Source organism: Pelobates fuscus, chromosome 2, assembly GCF_036172605.1.
Source record: "Pelobates fuscus isolate aPelFus1 chromosome 2, aPelFus1.pri, whole genome shotgun sequence".
Classification (NCBI taxonomy): Eukaryota; Metazoa; Chordata; class Amphibia; order Anura; family Pelobatidae; genus Pelobates; species Pelobates fuscus.
In genome coordinates, this window is record NC_086318.1 from 31,866,846 (window position 1) to 31,887,200 (window position 20,355).

The 20,355-nt window shown below is 44.0% G+C and overlaps 1 protein-coding gene across 1 annotated transcript in view; it reads right to left on the minus strand.

Moving 5' to 3' along the window:
- Positions 1-20,355, minus strand: part of LOC134586504 (adhesion G protein-coupled receptor F5-like) — a 125,853-nt gene that overhangs the window by 58,047 nt on the left and 47,451 nt on the right. The window contains exon 5 of the mRNA XM_063442049.1: positions 454-654. Within this exon, the coding sequence (XP_063298119.1) occupies positions 454-654 (201 nt within the window). The remainder of the gene's footprint in view (positions 1-453; positions 655-20,355) is intronic.

Here is a 20,355-nt window from a genome sequence, read left to right on the forward strand (position 1 = left end):
TGTTGCAATATTGGAAGTGCTACAGACTAGGTTTTCTGCCTTCTTTTGGATCAAAAGCAAAAACATATGTGAGGAAGACTGAACTTGATGGACTCAAGTCTCTTTTCAGCTATGTAACTATGTAACATGGCAGCATCAAAACTGGAGACAAGAGGACTCGAACTGAAGTTTTCTCCAAACATTCAAAACTGGAAAGAAAGTGTTTCTCCTCTGGAAAGTAAGAAAGTTAGGTACTTACCCTGAAAATGTAACAAACATTTAACAGAATAATACAGGGTTATTCCATGACATGACTTCCCCCCTCCATGAGATCAAAATTCACGAGTCCAGAGGAAGAGGTCGAAGAGGTCCAAGAGGAAGCGGTCGAAGCAAGGGTGGCAAAGTTGTTAATTGTATAACAAATTTCATCAGCAAAAATAAATTGCATATGCATGAGAAAACGGTTGAACATACCTGCATCCGTTGATGCAACATTTGTTATTTTCAGAATGGACTCCTGTACGTTGTTCATAATTGTGTGCCTTGAGTCATTGGAAAGCCGTTGAGATTTAAAAGTCCAGAAAATGTCATTGCTTAATCCAATGAACTGACAATTTATGGTCAAAGTGTCTCCAGCATAAATAGGGGTTGGGAACTGTGAGATACCTCCAACAACTAAAATAAAAAAAAATTATAATAATGAACAAAAAAATAGTTTGCTTGACTTTTTTCAATCACTTCAAATTAAATCCTGGAGACCAATCAATGTGTATACTTGGATAGTTATGAAATAAAATTATAAAAAAAATTTGTGTGAACATATTAATTTAACATATTCAGTACTGTAGCAGAAAGTGGGCAAGCACAGCTCTCCTGCTATTAAATATCAAACTGGGGCTTTTTAGTTCCCAAGATTTCTTAAGGAACCCGCTGTTAGTTCTTTTAAAAAATGGTTTGTGCTGCTCGGCCCCCACTAATAGCTTGGAAGGGTTTCATTACGTGGGCAATCACATGAAAGAAAGAAAGGAACTTCCTTCACCCAAAAAAGGCCTAATGCGTTGCTTCCCTCGCCTTGACTGGAGAGGTGAAATGTTGATTTACTTGAAATAAAATGTATAATATTCCTGCTTCTTCTCCCTATTCCTGTGCTTTGCTTGGGTAATTCCCTATGAAATCAACTATTAAAGAGGCCCGTTTCAACCTTACTTTTTTTTGTTTGGTACTGAAAGGGCCACCTGCAAAATTATAGGTCGGTATCTTCTCTATTTACAGAAATGTCACCATCTTAACTTTAACATTCAATATTTTGGTAACCACACGTAAGATGCAGTACATGACATATTTAAACTTGTCTGGGTTAAGAAAATTGCTGTAAATGGGTATTCCTGTTTTACGGAATCTAGCAGTAATCCCACTGACAATTCATTTTTAAATTTGGTACAGTTAATGTGTAATAGTATATATACAACATATGTTTTTTAAAAAAAATGTATTGCAACACCTTAATATTTGTCCTAATGTAGGCAGTCATCTGAAAGAACTCTTCAGACATTTCCTGAATCATGTCGTGTCCTGGTTACCAAAATAATAAATGTTAAAGTTAAGATGGTGAAAAAAAATATTGAAACTGCACATTTTGCATCCCTAAAACTTCACAAATACAGAAGATATGGACCTGCAAGCTTGTAATGGCTTATAACTCAGGTGGCCTTTTCAGTATGCTGAATTAAAAAAAAAAAAGAAGGTGGGGATGAGGACCTTGTTGATTTGACATGGACTGACATTTATAGAATGGTATCTGATTTAATAACAGTGGACCAAAGGGTCTGCAAGCACATGCATTGATAAACCTTGGAAGGTCTAGTAGCTGTGTGGCCCTTAATCCCGATTTCCCCATGCCACATTCTTTTAGAAAAACATTTCCTTCTCAAACACACTTCACAAACATAATATAGATAAGATCTTATCTTCCTGTGAAATTAATTAATTCCATGGGTATCCTAGACTATTCATTGAGCACTTTTCTTCCTGGCTTCCCCCACTTCCTCTCATCTAGCACTCCTTCCCTTATACTTGGGGATTTCAATATCCCAATCAATAACCCCAATTGCACTGATGCTTCTTGTCTGCTCTCTGTAACCTCCTCCTTTGGCCTTGCGCAATGGTCCAATTTAGCAACCCATACAGCAGGAAACACTCTTGATCTTGCCTTCACCAACCTCTGTACTGCCTCTAATCTCTCCAATATTCCCTTTCCTCTATCTGACCATCATCTGCTGACTTTTGACATTGGCATACCTAAGACCCAATTGACACCACCGTCTGAACATCACTCTCACAGAAACCTCCAATGTCTTGACCTAGAGCATTTCTCCACTAATCTCCAAACTCTCCTTTTACCTATCTCAAACCTCACCTGTCCTAGTTCTGCAACCTCCTTCTACAATTCCACCCTCTCCTCTCAACTAGACATTATGGCACCTTGTACATTTAAACGCCGCAGGCCCCCCCAACAACAACCCTGGCACACCAAGCTCACTCAATACCTCCAAAAATGCTCCACAACTGCTGAACGCTGTTGGAGAAAATCTCACTGTGCATCTGACTTTCTCCACTATAAATTTATGCTGAGCTCATACCGCTTGGCTCTTTCCTCTGTAAAAGTGAATTACTTCAATACCCTCATAACCACACTCTCCCGCGAACCCAAACGACTATTTCACACATTTAACTCTCTTCTTCGCCCTGCTGTTCCTCATCCACCTACTAACTTGACCGCCTCAGGCTTTGCAACTCACTTCACTGACAAGATCTCTACAATCAGATAAGAGATCTCATCTTTCTTCTTCCTCTTACAATACTTCCCCTACCTTCACTCCCTCTGCTGTTCTATGTCCATTCACACCCGCTACATTGGAAGAGATTTCTGCTCTGCTCCAATCCTCCTGCCCCACCACCTGCTCCCTAGATCCAATTCCCTTGCATCTCATCCGTACTCTGTCTTCTTCTCTTTCTCCACCTCTCAATCTCTCTCTCTCCTCTGGTATATTTCCATCGCCCTTCAAACATGCAACTGTAACCCCAATTCTAAAGAAGCCCAATCTTGACCCTAACTCCCCATCCAACTATTGTCCTATCTCGCTACTGCCTTTTGCATCCAAGATCCTTGAAAGAATTGTGTATGCGAGATTGACAGGCTTCCTCAAGTCCAACTCTCTGCTAGACCCGCTTCAGTCTGGTTTCCGCGCTAAACACTCTGTGGAAACGGCACTGACCAAAGTATCCAATGATCTACTCGCTGCAAAATCTCGTGGTCACTATTCTATCCTAATTCTCCTTGACCTGTCTGCAGCTTTTGACACTGTTGATCATCAACAGCTTATTCTCATCCTCCGCAATATCGATCTACAAGATATTGCTCTCTCCTGGTGCTCATCCTACCTCTCCCAGCACTCTTTCAGTGTTTCTTTCTCTGGCTCTGCTTCTTCTCCCCAACTCCTCTCTGTTGGTGTCCCCCAAGGTTCAGTCCTTGGTCCCCTACTGTTCTCCATCTATACTGCCTCCCTTGGTAAACTCATTAGCTCCTTTGGCTTCCAATATCATTTCTATGCAGATGTAACAAATCTACCTGTCCTCTCCTGATCTCTCCCCGTCCCTCTTGACTAGTGTCTCTGACTGCCTCTCTGCTGTTTCTAACTGGATGGCTGCCCACTTCCTTAAACTAAACTTACCAAAACTGAAATTCTGGTCTTTCCTCCCTCAAGTGTTGTTACTCCTGTGTCTGCCTACCTCCAAGTCAACAGTGCTACCATCAGCACCACCACACAGGCTCGCTGCCTAGGTGTTCTCTTTGACTCGACCTCTCCTTCAAGCCTCATCTTCAATCTATCGCCAAATCCTGTCATTTCCATCTCAAAAACATTGCGCGCATCCGCCCCTACTTAACGCCAGATGCGACTAAGGTGTTGGTCCATTCCACTGTCCTTTCTCGCCTTCACTACTGTAATCCGCTTCTCAGTGGTCTTACATGCTCCCAACTTGCGCCGGTACATTCCATAATGAATGCGGCGGCGAGGCTCATCTTCCTGTCCTCCCGCACCTCCCATGCCTCACCCTTCTGTCAGTCCCTACATTGGCTTCCTATAAAATATAGAGCTCAATTTAAAATTCTGGTTCTTGCTTTCAAATCTCTACATAATGTTGCTCCCACCTATCTATCCTCCCTTATACACAAGTATGTCCCGTCTAGGCCCTCTTACGATCTGCTGAAGACTTACGTCTATCTTCTGTCCGTACTCCCACCTCTGATGCTCGCCTTCAAGATTTCTCAAGGGCTGCACCATTCCTGTTGAACTTGCTTCCCTCCTCCGTTAGATGCTCACCCAGTCTCCACTCCTTCAAAAAAATCGTTAAAAACCCACTTCATAAAAGCATATCAATTAAACTGTTAATAGCTCCCAACTGATTCCTCTTCTGCAACTGTCACTAGTCTAATACTATCCTTAAATTTTGTGTCATTTTACCCCACTCCCTCTAGCATGAAAGCTCATTGAGCAGGGCCCTCAACCCCTCTGTTCCTGTGTGTCCAACTTGTCTGGTTACAACTACATGTCTGTTCGTCCACCCATTGTAAAGCGCTGCGGATTTTGACGGCGTTCTATAAATATCATAATAATCATAATAATAGCCTGTGAAGTTGTCATCTCCTGTCCAGGCTGGAGTGTTATTAAGTGATTAAAGAATTGTTACCAGCAGGCAGTGGCGTACACATGACCCATGGGGCCCCGGTGCGAAAATTGATCCGTGCCCCCCCCCGCGCTTACTCTGGCGGGCCAGGGCCACAACACATGGCAGAGGGCACCTGGTGGCAGGGGTTGCAGGGCTGCGACCGCGGTATGTACGCCAGTGCATGCAGATGCACACACACTTAAAGGACCACTACAGACACCCAGCTCAATGAAGTGGTCTGGGTGTCAGGTCCCTCTAGTTTCAACCCTGCAGCTGAAACATAGCAGTTTCAGAGAAACTGCTATGTTTCACTGAGGGTTAATCCAGTCTCTAGTGGCTGTCTCACTGACAGCCGCTAGAGGTGCTTCCGCGATTCTAAGACACTGAACGTCCATAGAAAAGCATTGAGTAATGCTTTCCTATGGGCGGTTTGAATGTGTGCGCGGCTCTTGCCGCGCATGCGTATTCAGAGCTGAGAGGCAGAGGGATCCCCAGCGCCAAGGGAGTCCGGCGTTGGAGAAAGGTAAGTGCTGAAGACACACACACACACTCTCACGAACAGACGCATACACACTAGCTAACAGACACACACATTTACTGACAGAGACACACTCATCGACAGACATACATACACACTCACTTACAAAACATACACTCACTGACAAACACACACTCACTAACAGACATCAAACAGACTCACTAACACACACACAAACACACTCAGTAACAGACACACACAGTAACACACTCACTGACACTCACTAGCAGACACACACTCAACAGACACACTCACTGAGACTCACTAGCAGACACACACACTCTAACACTCACACTAACACTCACACTCACACTAACACTCACACTAACACTTACACTAACACTCACACACTAACACACACACTAACACACACACTAACACTTACACACGTTTATTTTTTTTTTAAATTTAATCCCCCCAGCCTCCTCACATTTTGGAGTGCTGAGGGAATCCCTGGGGTCCAGTGGTGCTGCTGGGCTCCTGGGCGGCCGGTCACTGGGTGAGTGCTTCCTCTTGAGCTCCCTTCCGCGCCACGTAGGGATGCCGGCGCTGGAAGATGACGTCATCTTACGGCTCCGGTATCTGTACGCGGCGCGCGAGGGAGCTGAGGCCGTGGGGTGACAGCAGGGCCAGCCTCGGGGGGCCCTGAGGTGGCCGGCTCCTGGGCCCTCCAGGAGAAGAGGCTGGCCACAGTGGGTACATACTGGGTCGCAGGGGCGGTCGGGCCCCCTGGCGGGCCGGGCCCAGTCGCAGCTGCGACCCTGGTATGTACGCCACTGCCGGCAGGTGAAGTATAGGCTGCAGGTAAAAGTTAAGGTAAAAGGGTGCAGAGCATGCCATTGCAAGGTGCAGTTAACAAATGTCTAAGAATATGCCTGGAAGTTGCAAATCTTCTTGCTGAATGCCATAGGGTAAGAATCTATAAGAACAATAACTTGCAGAGAATGCTCCTGCACATTATAATGGATTGAGAGCATTACTTTGAAAGAGGCCGAAAATACCAGTGGATGTCATAGTGTGGTGGTTCCCAACCCAGTCCTCAAGGCAAACCAACAGTTTAGTATTTAGACATTGGCCAATTCTGAAATAAGCTCTGCTGTTGTAATACTTCTAAATAAAAGTGCATTTGGAACTCAACTGCAGATGAAGGAATGAGTTTAATATGGTCACTTTAAGAATGTTTGATTTATTGAATTAAGATATATTCAGTTTGACAATAGTCTTTTGCAGTGTAAATTGGAAATAATAATGCATAAGCAAAGTTAGAATCTGCTTGAGGTTGCTTAACAGAGATAATTGGGCTTCAGTGGAAATAGAGAAAATAAGTAGATCCTGATAAGGACACTGTTTAACATAGTCCATTAGACTTCAGCAATAACAATGATATAAATTAGATCCTGATTAGGATTTTATAGCAGTGTCCATTAGACTTTAGTAGTAATAATGGAAATAAAGTAATAACATTCATCAGCTGAACCAGTTAGTTCCAACAAGTAAATTGTATAATGAGTAGTATAGGATCCCACAGGGCAGACTTAAGTATTCCCTTTTTATCCTTCCAAATATATGAGAGATTGAACCAAAAATTAGTCTTAGTAATCTGGAGAATTTAGCTTAGTGGCTAAGGATGGTATAAAGGAAGTCTTTTCCAGAATAGGGAAGATAGAGGTTCACTGAAGTAATTTGGGGATTAGAGGTAAACGTAGTCGAAGTCCGTTCCGAATCTGGGAGAAGAGAAGTCAGCAAAGTCAGTATCATGTATCAGAGGTTCAGTAAACAGTTTATGGAGAGAAGAAGCTCTTTCGGCACTTGGCAACAATTTGGGAACAAATTGATTGAGCGATCTGACATTGGCCGCTGCTTCCTTTTACTATGGAAGAGTGTAACGTCAGACGCATGGGTGGAGTTGGTTTCAGCAAAAACCCGGAAGTCATTACAGGTAAACGCTGATCGAACAGAGAAGAAAGTCGAAATCATGACAGCTGTGCAGGGATAGCTCGCTGGCTGAGAGCATCAGATGAGTTGGTTTAGCTCAGTGGCAGGGACTACAGTTTGACTACTTACCCTTCCAGGGAGCCAGGGCACTCTTGTCACAATAAAAACTACAGAGGGCTGTTATTGTTCTTTGAATCCTTTAAAATGTGGTGTGTAGGTGTGCTGGGTGGCTGTGTATTTTAGGTTATTAGGTGTATGGTAGTTGTAAGTGTACGATGTGCATTGTGACTGTGTAAGTAATTGTGAGTAAGGTTTGTGGGTAGCTATGAGTGATGAGTGTAACTACTTGTGATACTCCTTTTTGGTAACTGTGAGTTATGTGTCTTGTTATGTGATGGTAGCAGTGTCAAATGTGTGTGGCTGTGTGTGGGTATATGAGTTTGCCGACTGTGCTGTGCTTTGTTCCCAAAATTTACAATAAATCCTAAGTGTGGGCCTTTGGTGACCGTTGTGTACCTGACAAGGGGGGCAATGTTCCCTATTCCCTTTTGTCCAGTGGAGTCAGTGGACAACTCCCTAGTGGTCTGAAGAAGCTTGTGGTCTGCATGTACAGTAGATCCGAGTCACTGTAAGTGCTTCCTCTGGTCTGGGTCTGCAAGGGAGCATTTAAAGTGATCTGCACTTACCTCTGGTCCCCTGCAGGTTTTTAAGCGTACAGGACTATCAGGGAGATAGTTTCATCTCCCTGCCAGCTCCTGTAGCAACTAGGGCATCTTCTAAGAGCTGCATTTAGGTGTGCCGGGACACGTCAAGCAAACTCTTTGCACATGATTGGAGGACTAAGTTAACAGGTAGTGTTATAGAGTGCCGTTGGCTTCATGTTAATTTATTCTGTTGATGAATAGAATTTTGAACAGATATCTAGTGGATGTAGATATCTTTACTGCTACAATAGAAGATATCCCCCTTCTTATTAATCTATTTAATGAAAACCCTTATCTCTAGTCTAGCAGTATATTAAATGTTGAAGATTCAGTTTGAGGACCATGCGTTATGGACCATGTGTTATGGACCATGCATTACAGCCGAATCTACATTTTTCCCTTCAGTTTCAGCTCTTTAATAGCCCCATAGTCACAATAAAACCATTTTTGATGGTACGTTAAAGTATATTGTCCCATCTACATTGAGCATAGTTACATTTCACTTTTACCGTAATAGAAAGTAAATACTACTAGCCTGAGCTAATAAAGTATGTTTAACCAATTTGGGATTTTCTGTCCTTGGCCTACCCTTCCCGTACCTCTATCTACAACAATTTATATGGGGTTATTCAATTAACAGAGCTATTCATTCATCAGGTTTATTTCCTACAGTGGGGAAAATAAAGATTTCTCTGCAAGGACTAGTTCTCCATCTTCCAGTGAAATCTTCAAATCAATGAAGATGGCATTGGGCTTGGAATAATCCCTTTTACAAAGCGTTTTACAGGATAGTGGTGTGACAAACTCCCCTGTCCTCGCTAGTTTGCCACAAACTCCTGGAGGAGCCTGCTTGCCAGCCTCCTGCACACCGACTATGAGCCAGGTCAGCGACTGGAAAGACCCATATTTTATTCCCCTTGGTTCGGCACTTTCCATTAGTGTGCAAAAAAACGAACGCTAGCTCCCTGGTGGCCCTTCGCATGGACCAAAACCACAATAGACTTCTGGGTGATCTGTGTGATTTTTGGATATGTTGGTCACCCAGATCAGGGCTATCAGGGGATGTAACGTTTGTGGGGTTTTATGTATTTTTAAGGTACTTTTGTGGTGTTTGGGAAATGTTTTTTTTTCTGCTTGGAGATAATTGAGTTTAATACAGTGCTTGACTCAATTATCTCCCAGGCACAGGGGAGGGATTATCTTGTTTTGTATGGGAATGCCCTGGACCTGAGAGCCAATGTAATCATGTGTATGTTTTTACTGTAGTCTACTCTCAGGTCCAGAGGAGAGTGCCCCTTGCATGGAGACCTGCATATAAGGCCAGTCGTGGCTGCCAATAAATGTATTCCACCTTGTACTCCCAGAACTATGTGTCGTCTGGTTACTGGGGGGGGAAAGGGCTATTCTTTAATCACTGTTCCAGTGTGGAGGATTCATCTGGGAAAGTCCTTGTAAGGACTGGAGCTCCCAGGACTGAGTGTTGTCCAGTGCCTGGGGGTGTCTAGAGCAAATTCCCCCCTCGGCTCCAGGAGGGAGCGGTTCCAGGGGACTAGTCAAGCTGTGGTGGAATCTCAGTAAAAATAAATTTACTAGGACAAGATTGCCACGTGGTATGTGCACTTGCATATGTTGATGTATCGGTCGGTTGGTTGCACGTGGCAATGATACAATCAGTAGTGTAAGGAGCATGTGTAGGAATACAGGATATACGAGTATTTCCCCTCCTCCATTGTGCTGGGCAAGCCATGTGGTCAAACAGGAATTTAGTCTCTATTCGGTTGATTGGATAAGAGTATGTGTAGGTTGAACTGATTATGGGAGGAGCTACATGCCTATATAAGGGACCTACATTGTAAGATCAGGGCTCAGACTTTGCTGTTTTTTGGTGACATTAGTCCCTCTGAGTCCCGGTCGGTGAAACGAATAAAGAATCTCTTCCTTCCTGAAGAAACCTGTGTCCATCTCTCTGTGCTTGGCTTCCGTCAGTTTCTCCGGTATCATTTGGTGCATTGGCCAGGAAGCTCATCGTTCAACGGTAGCTGAGAAGCAGAGGCGTGAGACGGTCTATCTTTGCCCACGCTCTCTACGGCTGCACCCCTGAACTTCTGCGTGGACCTCCCTTTGTCTCGGCGCCACTGGTCTGTTGTCCAGGAGATCATCGGCCTCTACGTAGTAAGTGCTGGGGCGTCCCCGTCGATGAGTGTGAACTCAGGTTCAGGAACGAGGAGGTAAGACGACCACTGTTTTAGACGGTGGACCCACTAGGGGTATTGGATACCGATTGTGCGGTAGGCCCATAAGGGGTTATTTGTGTATGGAATCTGCCCCCTCCAGTGGAGGGAAGGAGCGAAGGCGCACTGCTCGTAATTAAATGCCCTGTAGTCAGCCCGTTTAATTTTGGTTTGGAGTCAGGCTGGGTTCTGTGTAAATAGCCCAAGCCGGACACCGGTGTCTTGTCTAGACTAGCGTTATAGGGTGTATACTACGTTCGCTAGGTCGGAGGGACCGGGAGACTAAGTGGCGTCTGTGTAAATTCGGTCCGCTAGATCTCAACCTCTCTTGGCTAAGTGGGAAGGCGTGTAAATTTGGAACCCACTAGATGTTTGATAGAGTATATAGACTAAGAGGGTGCTGTTGTAAATTCCGCCCTCTAGTTCGCTATATGTGGTGCTTGGGCAGCGTGGCTAACCAAAACGGATGTAAATAGTTTTAGGTAGTCCATCGAGGTACTGGCCAATAGATTAGTTGGGAATTGTAAATGTGTTAAAGATTGTTGTAGTAGCGTGTATATCTTGCTAGATAGCGTGAGCTCTGCCGTCTAGCGAGAGTGTGAATAGTGTGTAACTGTATTATAGCGCACTGTACCATAACCATGTATAATTACTGATACTGTAAATAACTGCTAATAACTGTTGTCTATGTTGTATGTTTAACACCATAACCACTACTAATTGAACTGTGACTTTAAATTGTACTCTAACCAATGCTAACCGTACTATAACTACTGTTTGTAAAGACGATGTTACTAGGGTATGTTATAGACGGGTAATTCAGATATAGGGAATTATAGCGTGGGTGACTGTATAGTTTCGCCAAGAGGCGCAGTAATAGTTATTTAGTGACTGGTGTAACAGCTGTGTGTGTACGGGAATTCCCTGAGTGTTTTGTTGTGTGCGTTTCGCTTAGTAACTGTACCACGTGGTGCTGTTGCCAAGGGAACGGGTGTGACCGTTGGAAGTGTGTTTGTTGGAGACGACGCTTCATTGTTAGTATGGGTGCGTCAGATTCAACGATTATGGATCCCTTAGGATGTATGTTGAAAAACTTTAAAAAGGGATACACTGTGTATGGTTTTTGGGTAAAAATGTCTCCAACACGCCTGACTACTTTATGTAGTAGGGAATGGCCTACTTTGGTGGCTGCATGTCCACCACGTGGCAGTTTGGATCCTAATCTGGTACAGCGTGTACACGTGGCTGTATCAGGTAGGCCTGAACTTTACGGACAGTTTCCGTATATTGACTGTTGGAAGCACGCCGTAAATGACTTGCCAAAATGGATCCGGGTATGCCACGAGGAACAATGTCGCCTCATGGTGGCCAGTAATTACGCCCATTTTGGACATGCCTCCTGAATCCGAGATTCCCATGCTGCCCCCTTACTCCTCCTCCACAGGAAGAGGAGGTGCTGTTGGTAACGCTACTCCCCTTGCCCCGTTGTCCCCACCTACCCCCTCCTCTAGCTCAGAGCCCAGCCCTCTTGTTTTAAACCCTCCTCTTCCGGTACCTACCTCCGTTAACCCCACCTATCCAGATTTGACGTCATATCTTGTTCCTGGTCAGGCTCCTCCTAGCCCGGCCCGGAATATTTTACTCACTGATCTCCCCCTCAGTAAAACGTCCCCTTCCCCTCGTCTTACTACCCCTCGACCGGAACCCCTAACAGACGTTTCTATACGAAGCCCCATACTAACCCGACAACTGACCGGTACCCTCCAACCCCGACATTATCAAATGCCTCTCCGACTGACACCAGGCCCGACACACATTAACGGTGACGGCCAGTTACAACACGCTGATCCTGTATTTGTCTACGTTCCCTTCACTACTACTGATCTATTTAACTGGAAGACCCATAACTCCTCATACACCAATAAACCTCAAGCCATGACGGATTTGTTTACCTCCATAGTCCAGACACATAATCCCACTTGGGCTGATTGCCAGCAACTGCTTATGACATTGTTTAACAACGAGGAAAGGACACGGATAAACCAAGCGGCAATTAAAGCGCTGGAAGAAGTGGCCCGTACACAAAATCAGGCCAACCCAGCAGCATGGGCCGCAGCACATTATCCAAATACTGATCCGGAGTGGAATATCAATGGCGCAGATATGGCCCATTTAAAAGCATACAGGGACGCTATTATTGCTGGCATGAAAGCCGGAGGAAAAAAGGCGATTAATATGTCTAAGACGGCTGAGGTATTGCAGAAATGTGATGAATCGCCCAGTGCCTTTTATGACCGATTATTGGAGGCATACCGGTTGTATACCCCCTTTAATCCAGAGGCTCCTGAGAATTCCCGAATGGTTAACTCTGCCTTTGTCAGCCAAGCCTACGGAGATATAAAGCGCAAGCTACAGAAGTTAGAAGGGTTTGTAGGGATGTCCATAACCCAACTAATGGAAATAGCAAATAAGGTCTATATGAATAGGGAGACAGAGACGAAGAAGGAGGAAGAGCGAAAGATGCGAAGGAAAGCGGATATGCTAGCGGTAGCTATCGCAGGCGTAGATAGAAGGGAAAAGGAAGCGTATAGGGGAACGGATAAAGGCGAGAATAAGTGGAATGGGGAGCCTTTGAGTAGGAACCAATGTGCGTACTGTAGGGAAGAAGGGCATTGGAGAAGTGAGTGTCCACGGAGGGAACAATATGAGAGAGACAGACCTAGGGGAGGGTATAGTAATAATTATAGAGGCAGAGCGAGAGGAAGAGGAGGCCCTGGAGGAAATAGTGGGAATAAAAGAGGAAGTGTTAGTGGAGATAGATGTTAACCAGCAGCGCAGAGACCCCGAGAGAAAGAGGATAGGGACTTTGTGGGTTTGGCTGACACAGTCATGGAGGACTATTGATACCGACCGGGCTCCATCCCCCTTGGCCGAGCGGAGCCTATGGTTGATGTAGCAATAAGGGGAAAAAGGAGTTCTTTCGTGATTGACACTGGTGCTGAACATTCGGTGGTGAATGACCTAGTCGCTCCTCCTTCAGGAAGAACTATCACCGTAATAGGAGCAACTGGAAGGAGTGCCGCTAAACCGGTTCTTAAAAGTCGACTGAACATTGGGAGGCCACATAGTGAAACACCAGTTCCTTTATATGCCTGAATGTCCAGTCCAACTGCTAGGACGTGATTTGTTGTCGAAATTACAAGCACAGATAGCATTTCTACCTAACGGAACAACATCTTTGAAGTTCAATGGACCCTCAGGTATAATGACAATATCTGTACCAAAGGAAGAAGAGTGGCGACTTTATACAGTGTTGACTAGCCAAAACCCTAAGAGTGATGAATCCTTGTTCAATATACCAGGAATGTGGGCAGAGAATAACCCACCAGGACTTGCTCGTAATATCCCACCAATTCGTATCGAACTAAAGCTTGGGGTTTATCCAGTAAGCCTGAGACAATATCACATTCCACAAAAGGCCAAGAAGAACATACAATCTTATTTGGATAAGTTCATAAGGTATGGTATCCTAAAATTCTGTACTTCCCCCTGGAACACCCCATTGTTGCCTGTTCAAAAGCCTGGTACAGATGAGTATCGCCCTGTGCAGGACTTGAGAGCAGTCAATGATGCGGTAGTAAGTATACATCCAGTTGTGCCAAATCCATATAACCTGCTTGCTTTAATTCCGGGCGGGGCTACCTACTTCACAGTTTTGGATCTCAAAGATGCCTTCTTTTGCCTACGAATTGCTGCGGAAAGCCAGTGTATCTTTGCATTCCAATGGGAAAATGCTGTAACGGGCTCGAAACGCCAGATGACTTGGACGGGCAGCCTTGTTTAAAAATTCCCCTACCCTATTTGGATCAGCTTTAAGTCATACTTACTGGATTTCAAGTCCATCCCAGGAGAGTGTGTACTATTACAATACGTAGATGATTTGTTGATAGCGGCAGTTACAAGAGAAATATGTCAGCAAGCAACACATGATTTACTACACATTCTTTGGAAGGCAGGATACAAGGTGTCCAGGAAGAAAGCCCAGTTGTGTCAGCCAACTGTCAAGTATCTGGGATTCCATATCTCTGAAGGTCAAAGGATAATGGGGCCAGAGAGAAAAGAAGCTGTATGCCAAATACCAATACCCAAGAATAGAAGACAAGTGCGGGAATTCTTGGGGGCAGCAGGCTTCTGTAGGATATGGATTCCCAGTTATGCGATATTGGCGAAACCTCTTTATGTGGCTAGAAAAGGTACAGAACACGATCCCTTCCTGTGGACTCCCGAACAGCAAAAGGCATTTGAAGATGTGAAGAAGGCATTGATGAGCGCCCCAGCATTAGGTCTACCTGATCATACACGCCCATTCTACTTATATGTACACGAGCAAAGAAGAATGGCTGTGGGAGTATTGACACAGTACTTGGGATCATGGCAACAACCTGTTGCATATATGTCCAAACAACTGGATGCAGTGGCCAGTGGTCTTCCACCTTGTCTAAGAGCTGTAGCTGCCGTCGCCCTGCTGGTAGCCGAAGCTGATAAGCTAACTCTGGGTCAGGAACTCTACGTGCGAGTCCCGCACGCAGTACAGACGTTGCTAGACTATAGCATTGGTTTAGTAATAGCCGCATGACTAAGTATCAAACTATGTTATGTGAAAACCCGAGAGTGCATCTAGAGACTGTTAATACCTTGAATCCAGCTACCCTTTTGCCACAACCTACTGAGAGTCAACATGATTGCCTGGAGCTGATGGATGAAGTGTTTTCAAGTAGACCGGACCTTCGTGATTTTCCCATCCAGAACCCTGATGTCCAGTACTATATGGACGGCAGTAGTTATGTGAAAGAAGGGATTCGCTATGCAGGATATGCAGTGACAACCATAGACAAGGTGATAGAAGCTCGGCCATTGTCAAAAGGAACATCGGCACAGAAGACAGAACTAATCGCACTCACACGAGCGCTACAATTGGCTGAAGGTTTGAGGGTGAACATCTACACAGACTCCAAGTATGTGTTTTTAACCACTCATGCCCATGGAGCTTTGTATAAAGAAAGAGGACTACTGAAAACCACCGGGAGTCCAGTATATGGGAGGACTCCCTATGTCCGATCTCCAAATCCTAAATCCGGCGGACATCGCTTCCTACTAGTAGTTGTGTGTACCTACTCAGGTTGGGTAGAAGCATGTCCTACTCGTACAGAGAAAGCAGGAGAAGTTGTGCGATTCCTGTTGCGAGAAATAATACCCCGATATGGACTACCATGCTCTATAGGATCGGATAATGGTCCAGCCTTTGTTCACCAGTGCCTACAACAACTGACTCATATGCTTGGTATTAAGTGGAAACTTCATACGGCATATAGGCCTCAGAGCTCTGGGAAAGTGGAAAGGATGAACAGAACTATTAAGAACCAATTGGCAAAGATGTGTCAAGAAACTCAACTTAAGTGGAATGTTCTTTTGCCAATAGCTCTGTTGCGCATTCGTAGTACACCTACCAGAAGGATGGGTCTCTCACCTTTTGAAATTATGTATGGGCGTCCACCTCCTGTACTTGGTAACTTAAGGGGGGATTTGAGTCAGTTGGGAGAAGGAATTACCCAGCAGCAGGTTGTAGAGTTGGGTAAAACTATGGAGGAGGTACAGAAATGGGTACAAGATAGATTACCTGTGAATATTTATCCACCTGTCCATTGTTATCAACCAGGAGATCAAGTTTGGATAAAGGAGTGGAACAGTGTACCGTTGGGGCCAAAGTGGAGGGGTCCTTATGTTGTTCTTTTGTCTACCCCTACAGCTATAAAGGTGGCTGAAGTGACTCCGTGGATTCATCACTCCAGGGTTAAACCAGCAGCAGTAGATTCTTGGCAAGCTACACCAGATCCAGAGAATCCCTGCAAGATCCGGTTAAAGCGTGTAACTCAGTCGGAGTGACGAGGAGATATTGTGACTTTAAGAGTAAACAAAGATATCAGCTAGTAGGTGTTTTGACCACCTACCCACGTTACATAGCCAGAGTGTCTTGAAGGGACCTCTGTGAAGGGAAGAGAGGACTTGGAAGGACTCCATTCCTTGCAACCCTTACATCCTGGAAGCTGAGGTGCCATCGCAGGGTCGAAGAATGAGGACAAAGATGTCAGGAGTGATGTGTTTTATAATGTATATATGTGTGTTTTTAATTATTCAGGAAGGTAGAGGTACCGACACACCTGGCTGTGAGGTTTGCATTAAGACTACAAAAACAGGTAATCATATTTCCCAGACCCTTATTTGGCATTCACAATATGAGTGTAAAGGATATGTATCTAAGTGTAGATACTTAGGTATAGATTATAGTGTATGCCATTTAGGAGTAGGAGAACCTAAGTGTTTTAGTCCAGAGTATCAACCCCGTACAATTTGGTTGACCCTTCGGAATGGAGACTCACAGGGGACCCTAATAAATAAGACAATACTAGAAACCGTACATTCTTCGGGTGTTCTGCTATTTGATGCATGTAAGGCGATATCAAGTGGTAGAAAACCGTGGAATGTATGTGGGGATCTTAAATGGGAAAGAACGTATGGGTCTAATGATAAGTATATTTGCCCCAGTAGTAAGAACAAGTATATAGATCCAAAATGCCCAAATAAGAATTATAATTATTGTCCATATTGGTCTTGTGTAGGGTGGGCAACTTGGGGACAGACAGTAGATAAGGATATGATTGTTACTAAGTTGCCTACCAAACCATATTGTAAGTCTATGGAGTGTAACCCAGTCCATATACTTATTAATAATCCTGAACAGTTTATAGATAGGTTCGGAAACTTATTTGGGTTCCAGATATATAGGACAGGTTTGGATCCTGGGACAATATTATTTATAGGGATAGAGACCGATACTGTGGCAGCCCAGACTCATCAGGTTTTCCATTCTGTCTACGAGGAGATGAGTGTAGAGAATAAGATCCCCCATAATGCTAAGAACTTGTTTATTGATCTAGCTGAGAGTATTGCTGGTAGTCTTAATGTAACCAACTGCTATGTGTGTGGAGGTACTAATATGGGAGACCAATGGCCCTGGGAAGCAAAGGAGGTAATGTATTCCAGTTCTGAGACAATTGAACAGATAACATCTTCTCAAGCTGATTATCAAATGAGTGTTAGAGGTAAATCTGAGTGGCAATTAAAGACCTCCATTATAGGTTATGTTTGCATAGCAAGGAAAGGAATAATGTTTAATACATCTGTAGGAGAATTGACTTGTCTAGGGCAAAAAGCTTATGATGATGATACAAAGAATACAACTTGGTGGTCAGCTTCAAATGTCTCAGAACCACCTAACCCGTTTGCAAGTTATACCAATTTAAAGGATGTGTGGTTTGACCTATCTGCTACATCTAGTTGGAAAGCCCCAGGAAATTTGTACTGGATCTGTGGTAAGAAAGCCTATTCTGAGTTACCACAGGACTGGGAAGGGGCATGTGTGTTAGGTATGCTCAAACCATCCTTCTTCTTGTTGCCTATTGAAACAGGAGAGACTTTGGGAGTTAAGGTATATGATGTGAATCATAGAAAGAAAAGGGGACCCCTAGAGATAGGTACCTGGGAAGATAATGAGTGGCCTCCCCAGCGTATTATAGATTATTATGGGCCAGCTACATGGGCAGAGGATGGTACTTTTGGATATAGAACCCCAATATATATGCTCAACCGTATTATAAGGTTACAGGCAGTGGTTGAGATAATTACCAATGAAACATCGCAAGCGCTCAATCTCCTAGCGAAACATAATACTAGGATGAGGACAGCCGTTTACCAAAATAGATTAGCCTTGGATTACCTATTGGCAGTAGAGGTAGGTGTATGTGGGAAGTTTAACCTAAGCAATTGTTGTCTTTAAATAGATGACGAAGGGCAAGCAATAGCTGAGCTTACTAGCCATATGGTTAAACTAGCGCATGTGCCTACCCAGGTATGGAAAGGGTATAATCCAAGTAGTTGGTTTGGTAATTGGTATGAGCAGTTTGGAGGACTTAAGGCATTGGTAGGTGGAGTCATGCTAATTTTGATGCTGTGCCTTCTCCTACCATGTCTGATTCCTTTGGTAGTTAGGTCTGTGCAGAGCATTATAGAGAATATAGCAGAGAGAAAGGCTGCTGCACAGATAATGGCTCTATATAGGTATGAGGCTCTAAATCAGGGAGAATTAGTACAGGAAGAGGAATGTTGAGGGATTTGTATCTTTAGGGAGTCGCAGGGTCTGTTCTGATTCATGGCAACTTGAGGTGTAAGTAAGCGATGATTAGGTGATGCATCTGGAATTATTATATATATCAGAAGCATCAAAGGGGGGAATGTGGTGGAATCTCAGTAAAAATAAATTTACTAGGACAAGATTGCCACGTGGTATGTGCACTTGCATATGTTGATGTATCGGTCAGTTGGTTGCACGTGGCAACGATACAATCAGTAGTGTAAGGAGCATGTGTAGGAATACAGGATATACGAGTATTTCCCCTCCTCCATTGTGCTGGGCAAGCCATGTGGTCAAACAGGAATTTAGTCTCTATTCGGTTGATTGGATAAGAGTATGTGTAGGTTGAACTGATTATGGGAGGAGCTACATGCCTATATAAGGGACCTACACTGTATGATCAGGGCTCAGACTTTGCTGTTTTTTGGTGACATTAGTCCCTCTGAGTCCCGGTCGGTGAATCGACTAAATAATCTCTTCCTTCCTGAAGAAACCTGTGTCCATCTCTCTGTGCTTGGCTTCCGTCAGTTTCTCCGGTATCAAAGCCACGGCAGCTGAGGGCAAGTGTGCTGAGGTTTGTCCCCTGTTCCAGCTAGGAAGCGGTCCTTGGCAGAGATACCCAGCCGGGGTACAGGGAGTTCTGTTACAAGTGGAACATGTGTCTAGGCTTTATTTCTATTCCAGTTAAGCTTGTTTAAATAGTTACAGCAACTGTTAATACAAGGCTGAAAACAAATGTAGCTTTTGCAAATACATCCAATTGTGCTCGAAAAAGCCAAGATTTATGTGAATAGTAACATTTAAAGGACAGTGGAAAATCCTCTTTGTGGAAGTTTTTACTAAGTAGCTCAGTGAATAGCATTTGCATTGTAGTAATACTACTTTCTATCCACAGGCTGATAAGGGACAGTTTATTCAATTGTTTTATGATTTGGTCTTGAAGGAGTTTAAGGATTTATGTTTGCGCTGTGGCGCTATTAACAAATCTAAAAATAGTTCTAATAATCTTAACCAGCAGGAGCTATTAGCCATTAAGAGTCTGAAGAATAACCCTGATCTTATTATCAAAGGGGCGGATAAGGGAGGTGGAATTGTTTTGTTAAATAGGAATGATTACATTGAGGAAGCTATGAATATTTTGGGTAACAGAGAATATTATCGGGTTTTAAAGAATGACCCTACGAAGCATTATGAAAAGGAGTTGAGAGTCCTTATAGAATTAGCTTTCTCTAGTGGATGTATAGATAAGAAGGAAAAGGGTTTCTTTTTGGCCGCACAGTGTAACATACCCACTTTTTACCATCTGCCCAAGGTCCATAAATCCCTCACTCGACCGCCAGGTCGTCCCATCATTTCTGGTATAGGTTCCCTTATAGCTCCCATTTCTAAATGGGTTGATTTCCACCTTCAGAGGTATGTTCCCCATCTACCTTCCTTTATTAAGGATACAGGTCATGTCCTGTCCCTTATGGAAGAGGTTGAGTGGCAAGATCATTATTGTTGGGCCACCATTGATGTAGTTTCACTCTACACTAATATTGATCATGCTCTTGGCCTCAAAGCTATTTCTTATTATCTCTCATCTGATCCTCTATTACCGGAATTACAGGCTGATTTTATTTTGAAATTCACAGAATTTATCTTAAAGCATAATTATTTTGAATTTGATGAAGTTTTTTATCTACAAACCAAGGGGACTGCGATGGGGGCGAGTTTCGCCCCATCCTATGCCAATTTGTTCATGGGCCTCTGGGAGAGCACCATGATTTTGGAAAATTCGCATTGGAGGGGGCGACTCGCCTTCTATCGCAGGTTCATTGACGACATCCTTATCATTTGGAGGGGGGGTTGGGAAGAATTAGAAGATTTTATCTCCTACCTAAATAATAATCTATGGGGACTTACCTTTACTTACCATAGACATCTGTCCACCATTGATTTTCTTGATCTCACCCTGACTGGTTTTCAGGGGAGAGTTCTAACTAGGACCTT